Genomic DNA, 8,418 nt, shown 5'->3' with positions numbered 1-8,418 from the left:
AGATGAAATAGTGCTCTAGAACAGACTGTGGGGAGCTGGGTGGGGGGCAGGGCAGAGAGAGCAGCCCCCATTAGAGGGAGCTGCAGGCAAGAGGCTGGGCAGCCCCTGTGTTCTGTGAGGAGCTGCTGGCGGCGCTGGGGGATTATAAGGAATATAGGTAGTGAATTAGCTTGATTCAATCATTCCATGCTGTACACATATTTCATGGTATGATTAATACCTTATATACAGGTAAAATTACACTTTATCAATACCCAATAAAAAGTAATTAAAAAATAAAGACTGTAGCATGCACACATACACAGAAACCAAGAGAATTGTAGCTCCAGAGACCCAAAGGCAAAGAGATGGGTGGAAAGGAAACAGGAAAGGAAGAGCCAGGCTGGAGGAAGGAAAGAGCCGTGTGGACGAGAGAGGTCCCATGTGCTGAGACGGTACCTAAGGACTGCAGAACGGGAGGAATGAATTCCTGCAAAGCGCCCCCAGCCACCCCGACCACAGGAAGGGCAACTATGTTCTCAACCAGGACCTCGCGTTTCAGGAAAACTGGGTTCCTGAACTTAAGAGGTAAACATCGCAGAGCTGTCTTGTCTACAGTAACAACAACTCCTAAGCCACTTATTTCTGGAAAATTACAAGACAGTTCTAGGGAGAAGCCCCAAACCTTCAGATTTCTTGGTTTACAAAAAAAATAATAATAATAACCTTCCCACTGCTCACTCCAGATCCATTCCTCCTTTTCAAGGCTTAGGTCCAAGTCTCGGGACCAAAGGTGAAACCAGCCTTAGGAAAATCCAGATTTTTGTCTCAATCCTCATAATTTCCCCCAAGTGAACAGCAGATGGTAGCAAAGAGCTGGAAAGGGAGACAAGCCCTCAAAATAGCTCATAGTTGGACAGACAGAAGGTGATGCAGCCCAGCAAGTTTTGGGGGGCTGTGGATGCTCTCAGGCAGGGCTTGAGGTCAAAGGTCGGCTTGATGAGATGACTCCGTTTAGCTTGTTCTACTGAGCCAGGGTGTTTACAGGTTATTAGCAGTCACAGAGCATATTATCTTTGTTCCTACAGCCCTCCTATTTCTCATCTTGCCAGTTAGGGAACCAGGCTAAAAGCAGGATCTGCTCCAAGAAGATACAGTTATCTTCCTGGAGATGGTGAAGAAGAAGGGACGGTCAATTAGACTTCCAAAGCCATATCCTACTCTCCTCGGACCCCCTGCAGTGCTTATCACACCACACCACAGTTGTCTATCTTCCCCAATAGACAGTGATGCCCTGCGGAAGAATTGTGTCCTTTTGGTCTATCTCTGATTCCCTAGTACAAATCCCGGGCACGTAGCAGGTATTCAACAAATTGAGTGAATGTCTGAATCCTGGCAGGAAGCAGAGGGCACACATGGGTCCTTTAGGAAAGAGTACCAGTTTGGGAAGGAGCCTAGGCTGGGCTATGAATCCTAGCCCTGTTACTTACAGTTAGGGGCAAGATACCTACTGTGTCTGCACTTTGATTTGCTCCTCTGTAGAAGAAGGATTCTTGGACAGTTTATTTGTGATGGGAAAATACAGAAAACACGCCTAGCACAATATCTCGTACACAGAAAATAAAAAATAGTCACTAATATCTACTGTGGATATTATTACTGTTGCTGTTATTACAGCCCCTTTCTCAGGACCAGGCACCAGAGAAGAAGAGGGAGAATTACTAAGAGTAGGAAATAAAATGGAATCAAGACTTGGAATCAATTCCAACTGCCTCAGCTTGGTGTCTCCAAACAGCACAGCAATAGACCCAAAAGAAGTCTACAGTGGAATCAGCCAAGGCAAGTTAAGTGGTGTCCCAGTTTATTCTTTTGGAGGGAAGAGAAATGGCTACTTGGTATTTTCCATGTCAAATCTCCTAGTCCAGCTACCTGACAGATTTTGATAGTGACCAAGAGTACAAATAAGTCTGAATAACAGTCATGTGGATTTGACCAGGACTTCCATCATATACCTTGAAGCCAGGAATAGTGAGTGGTAGGAGTCTGGAGCCCTGGGATGCTGCCTACTTGGTTCCATTCAGAATGAGTGTATCTCAGAGACTTGAGTATTATTAGGAAGCTGTTTCCTGTGCCACAAGGGTCAGATCTGAGAATGGTATAAGTTTCCCGAATATTGGAACTACAAACTTCCCTCAAAACTTAGCGAGGAAAATAGTGCTTTTAGAGCAAGTGAAAAGGCATTAGTGTTCTCTGGCTTAGTGAGACCCCATGTGGCTGCACAGGGTAAAAGCAGCCTCAAAGAACATGGGAAAAAGCTTATGGAAAAACCAGGGCATAAGAGACAAATTAGTCTACTATAAGTAGACTCTGTGGAGCACAATGGTGTCCATCCTCCAACATGTTCTTGTAGTGACTACTCCTTGGGGACGTTTTATGCCAGAAGGCCTTATGATTTGCCAGAATGCCTGAGTTACAGGGTGCAAGCATAAGCTAAGAAGCAACAGAGCCTAGTGGGGCTTCCAGGCCATCTTCTAGTGAGCTCCAGGGCCCACGTGACTCTATGCCTATGCCAGTTACCAGGGGATGGCTGGATCTCCCAGAAAAAGCCCCAGAAACCCAGAGAAACAGGCAGGTAGCCAGTTTACAGGGCCTTTTGCAAAATATAGAGCACTGAAAGATGTCTCTCACAACCAGCCTAGAGGGCATAGGAATGGCCCTTTCCTTTTCTCTGCTACACAGTGGAGGGAAGGAATAATGTACGAGTCATTGGGAAGTCACAAATATACCAGCTTCCTTTCTAGCCTGTTTTGACCAGGTTGTTCGGTCCCTCTCTCTTGACCCAAAGGTTTCCAATGGTTTCTTTAATGCAGAGACCACAGCTCTCACACCAGCCTCTTCCCTCAATCTCACAACACCCTTAGTCCCTGGACCTCTGGCCCCTTCTGATATCTCCTATGGTTCTGAGAGGGGGGCAGACATAATGAGCCAGGGCACAGACCCCTCTCTGCGGGGGCCGAGTGCTTCATTCTCTCCTTCTCCCCGTGCTGCACACTGAGGCAGGGGAGGGCAAAGCATGAGAGAGCCACAGAGTGTAAAGGTGGGGTGGGGCTCCATGCAAACGCCACACCACTGAAACCGCCCCTACAAATTGACGAGGGGGGTGCAAGGTGAGAATGAGAGTAAGGAACCCCAGAACTCTGGGGAGGAGCAGGCTTAGTAAAAATAATGAGAATAATCAGCCACTGTACCCTCTGTTTGCTTCTTTGCCCTGGAGTCATGCATAGTTATCTATATAAGAACATCACCTGTTGGGAACCTACGGGTAGTTTTTGAGATATCTTTCAGGTTCTGCATTCTAATCAGATCCACCCAGACAGAGAAACTGACTCAAATGGTCTGGGACCCTCCACCCAAGGTCCTGCATTCCAGTACCTGTTCCACCTAGACCTAGAGACTAGCAGCTCTGCCCTGAAAGAAGCCAATTAACAGACACTGATTGGCTAATCTTTTGCTCACCAAACTGTCTTTAAAAACCCTGTCCCCCCAATTCTTGGGGAGGCAGATTTGAGAAATTGCTCCCTTCTCCCCACTTAGCGGTCTGCGCAATAAGCCTGTTCTCTGCCATCTCTAGACATCAGCTTTCTCTCGGACATTGGGCAGGTGAACCTGGCTGGGTAGCAGCACCCCCACCAAGTATCGAAAGCCCAGGCCCTAAGACAGGCAGACAGCAGCACCACGTTCGCCCAACAAAGGATGGTTTTGAAAAGCTCCCAGACACTTTGCAGGCCCCATCCATGCCTGGTGTGTGAAATTATCATGAAAAATCCCAGCCAAGCAGCAGCTCAAGATCCTGGTAGACACCCAAGAGGTTATGACTCTTAAGAACAGAAAGGAGAGGCTAGATTAGGGTTGGTATAGGCATGTGGTTTGCTGGCCTTACCTCCTTTCCAAAGCAGGTAGATGGGCACCACGTAGAGCATAACATGCTGAATGTAGTAGATCTCCAATTCAAAGGGGAGCTGTGAGGACAGGAGGGAGAGAGGTGTTTCAGAGCAGGAAGCATCATTCCAATAGATTGTGAAGGTGAAGGCTCTTGCTCTTTGGGACCCACATTTGAATAACCCCATGCATTTCACCTTTATAATCCCAGAGAAAAGAAGAAAATGAAGGTCCCTCTGACCTAGATCAGGATGTTCCATGGTGTATTTTGTACAGATGGGACTAGAAAAATGCTCCACTGACAAAGTTTGGTTAAAAATTTAAGAAACGTGGCATTTATCACCTTGCAGAATGTTACTGGCATGTTAAAGGACCTGAGTGGTCCCTATAGACAAGAAACCTACTCACCACTGTGTACCCAGAGTTTCCCAAATTTATTTAGTGACTGATACTTTTTATGTAACACTTAGTATTCTGCAGAATATACTTGAAGAATCACAACCTTATGTCACTTTCTGCTCCTGGCAAGTAGATGGTGGACTATTTAAGTTTATTTTTCATTTGACATGAAGAACATATGGAACAGAATTTATTATTCTCATTTTCTAGGCTTGATTGCTAGGTCTCGCAGGGTCTAGATCCAGAAATAAAGAGTTTCCCCATTGGATAATTTGCGGGTTAGTCCAGGGTTAGCCCTACTTTTGGGTGGAAACCAAGCAGCTGGGCCAATTCTGGTACAGCTTGCCAAAAAGAATGTCCCCACTCTCCCTGCATCCAACATATGTGCTCACTCACTCCTGTTTCCCATCTCTCTCAAAATGGAAGCTCTGGATTACCAAAGCAGAGCACCATTTTGACCTGGCATAGGGACTCTGCTATAGACCTTGGCAGCAGGCAGAGAATGGAAATGGCTAACTCAACTCTGGGGGAAAAAAATTTCAGCAGCTGGTAAGAAGCCTAGCCTCTGGGGCTTACACAACCCCTAACACACACATGATGCCCAGACAGACAAAGGGCACCAGGGGAAGGGCTCAGCTGCCTCCCTACAGTGCGAGTACGTAACAAAGACTGCGTGCTAATGAGAGGAGGCAGTTATGGGCTCCCCGGGCATCAGAGCCCAAGCCTGCCTAGTGCCAAGGGCTGAAACCGAAAAGATGGCAGAGTTCCCAGAATGGGAGCTGAGACAACTGTGGACCTTGGACACAGCCACTGGCTCTTTAAAATAAAGAGCTACACAGAAGAAAAATTTCCCAGGGACCCAAAGGATGCTCAACTATTACTTTATTCTCACCAAGGGGAACATAAAAACCCAGAAAAGGAGATGAGGTGGTCCTAGTATCTCTGTAGAGCATGTCGGAATAGCCTGTGAAATCTGACATGGAATATCACTAGCTTGAGGGAGCCAGGGAGGCCTGGGAGGTGCCGCTGCACCCTCCCAGTGGTGTGGTCTGGGACCACTCCGCTATCTTGGATTTGGGTTCTGCTCTATGCTTGTCAAATGTTTTCCTATCTATAGTCTACCCAATGTCTTAAAACCCCACAAAATGGACAGGTAAGGTATTATTTTCTCACTTGATAGATAAGGCAACCGAGGTGCAGAAGGGCTAACTGACGTCACTGAGGCCACGCAGAAAACAGGTAAGGAGGAAAAGGTTCCAAGGAGGCTCAGCTCTTTGGCGTGAATTAGAACTTTCAGGTACTTAAGGGACTCAAACTCACCCCGAAAGGGGCCTGGGAAGCCAGGATGCTTTCCACCCCGCAGCCACCTGACATCCCCACCAAGTTTCCTTCCTCTGAGGGCTGCCTCGCCCCTATTCCAAGAGTTCCCTTCCTGCCTCGGGAGGCCACAGGGAGGGTTAACCTAGGTGCAGGTACCACTGGCAAACAGAGCCAGGCAGGACAATGAGGAAATAGGATGAGGAGGAAGTGCGGGGAAAGAGGGAGAGGAAGGGAGGAAGCAGATGAGCGAGAAGAAACAGACAAGTGACAAGAAGAGAACTGAATGGGAGCGGAGAACCTACCACTTATTTAATAGCAAATGGCATCTCTCAAGTACTTACATACGCTGCACTGTGTTAAATGCTTTCACCTGTGTTATCGCACTCAACTGTAACGACCTTCCTGTGAAGCAGGAACTATGCCCATCCCCATGTGACAGAGAGGAAACTAAGGCACAGGGAAGTTAGGTACCATCCAAAGGAGAAGCAACAGGTACAGGGGCGGAGAGGAAAGGCATTTAGCAACAGGGAAGAAAAAAGGCAGCTCTTCTTCTTCTTTTTAAGAGACAGGGTCTCTCCATGTGGTGAGAGGCTGCAGTGTGGTGGCGACTCACAAGTGCAATCCTAGCGCACAGCCCTGAGCGTCTGGGCTCAAGCGATCCTCCTGCTTCAGCCTCCCAAGCAGCTGGAACTGCAGGCGTCTGCCACTGCGTCTGGCTAAGACAGTTCTTTACTGAGCACTGGATCTGGGCTGATTTCTGGGCACTTCCTCATGGAGCCACCTTGACCCTCTTTTCCCTGTTCTACAAACAGTATCTGTGAAATGCCACACTTCCCCTAGAAAAACCACTTGGTTAATTCAGTTCCATCCTGTAGAAATCACACCTGGCAATCCTAAAGTCCTAAGGCTATAGACAAAAAATCCTGCCTGGATGGAATCGGAAGTCAAAAGCAGTAAAAATGTCTTAAGTGGGACAGGTCATTAAACTTCCTTCTCACATCCAAGCTGACATCTCTTTTGGCAGCAGAAGAGCAGAGTGGTGAAATTCACCAGGCTTCTGGAGTTAGACTGCCTGAAATGAGGTGCGTGGGCTCTGTCACAGCATGATCTCCTGACCTACTTCTTCCCGGCCCACAACCCTGACAGCAGAACCACCATACCGTGCCATGGACATCAGTGATCTTACCATGCCCTGCAGTCACCAGAAGAAGCCCAAGACTCCTGGGTCACCCCTCAATACCTGAACCCTCCAATTCTCATATGGCTCTAAACATCTAATCTCCCCTCACCTCCTGCCCCTCTTCAATTCTTGAAACCCTTCCCTGCTTTTCTCTGCAATCCTCTGACCATCACTAGCAAAATCCTCTTACATTCTAAGACTCTTCTCTGAGCAGTTCCTGCCCCTCCTTGGTTTAATGAAAACTTGGTTCTCTCTCTAAAGACACTGCTCTGTTTTTCCTCCCCACCTGAGCCAGAGAAGTGCCCCTCTGCTCCTCGCTGCTGCCTCCAAATTGCTGTCTCTTCCAGAACATTCTGTCTGCCTTCTTGCTAACCGCTCTCCCAATCTGAATCTTATGTCATGAGACTGCTGCACACAGTATTTCTCCTTGTTACAGTCACTTGTGGACCCTGCCACTGGATATTCCTCGGTCCACGAAGGCTTTGCCTCTCTCCTCCCCGTGACTTCTTTCCAGCAATCCTTTGTCAACATTCACGGGTTGTCTGTCACTATTTAGCAACACCCTGGCCTCTCAATGCCTTGCCCTCTACCCTCGTCAAGATTTCCTTGCCATCCTAACTCTCCCCTTATTCCCTGGTCATACCTGTATTATCAATACCCGTGACCTCTCCATAACCTCTGTCATGCACCCTGCTCTCCAGCTACCACTTCCTATCTGTCCAACACTCACCTCCTCATACCACAACTCTCACGTTTTTTCTACTTCACCAGCACTGACAACTACTTTGATTCTACCACCTTTACACTACCCCTCACCAACCGCATGTCCTGACTTCTACTCACCAGCGTTGAGTTCAACGTCCCTCCCTCCTTCTGTACATTCTTAACTCTCCTGACACTCTCTCTTCCTTTTTCCTACTTACCCCACAAAACCATATTCCTGGTGAAATCCGGCTCTCTGCTTTCAGGTCCCTGTACCCCAGGCAAGCGAACATGGCTGGAGAAACATCTAAAGCCATGTTGCTAACCTTTAAATTCCTGACAGCAAACCTTGAGTGGGGGCCCTTCAGGGTGCCCTACATTCCAACTCTAATCCCTATGCCATTCACGTTCCTCTGTCCTAGACAACTATTTTACAGCTTCTGCTTTCCTCAAATATTTCCTCATCCTCCTTCTCAGCTGAGGAAGTGGCTTCCTAGTTCACTGGGGGTACAGAAGGATCCACTGGAAGGGAACAAGCACAAGCTCCTGCCACTACATCCCCCTTGTCCCTTCTTGTCTTCTCAAGGATGTCATACCCACAATCACCCTCATTTTTTTTTTTTTTTGGAGACAGAGTTTCTTTATGCCACCCTTGGTAGAGTGCCGTGGCATCACAGCTGACAGCAACCTCAAACTCTTGGGCTTAAGTGATTTTCTCGCCTCAGCCTCCCAAGTAGCTGGAACTACAGGCGCCTGCCACAACACACAGCTATTTTTTGTTGTAATTGTCATTGTTTTTTTAGCAGGCCTGAGCCAGGTTTGAACCAGTGTATGTGGCTGGTGCCCTAACCACTGAGCTATGGGCACTGGGCCCAACAATCACCTCTTTTTCTTTCTTT

General features: G+C 47.7%; 1 protein-coding gene across 1 annotated transcript in view; it reads right to left on the bottom strand.

Moving 5' to 3' along the window:
- The window catches only part of TMEM164 (transmembrane protein 164), a 184,902-nt gene that overhangs the window by 28,619 nt on the left and 147,865 nt on the right, over positions 1–8,418 (bottom strand). Inside the window, exon 4 of the mRNA XM_003799740.3 lies at positions 3,920–3,998. Within this exon, the coding sequence (XP_003799788.1) occupies positions 3,920–3,998 (79 nt within the window). The remainder of the gene's footprint in view (positions 1–3,919; positions 3,999–8,418) is intronic.

Source organism: Otolemur garnettii, unplaced genomic scaffold, assembly GCF_000181295.1.
Source record: "Otolemur garnettii isolate 467f Iridium unplaced genomic scaffold, OtoGar3 scaffold00155, whole genome shotgun sequence".
Taxonomy (NCBI): Eukaryota; Metazoa; Chordata; class Mammalia; order Primates; family Galagidae; genus Otolemur; species Otolemur garnettii.
The sequence above is the reverse complement of the archived record's forward strand: the minus strand, read 5'-3'. Positions and strand labels throughout refer to the sequence as shown.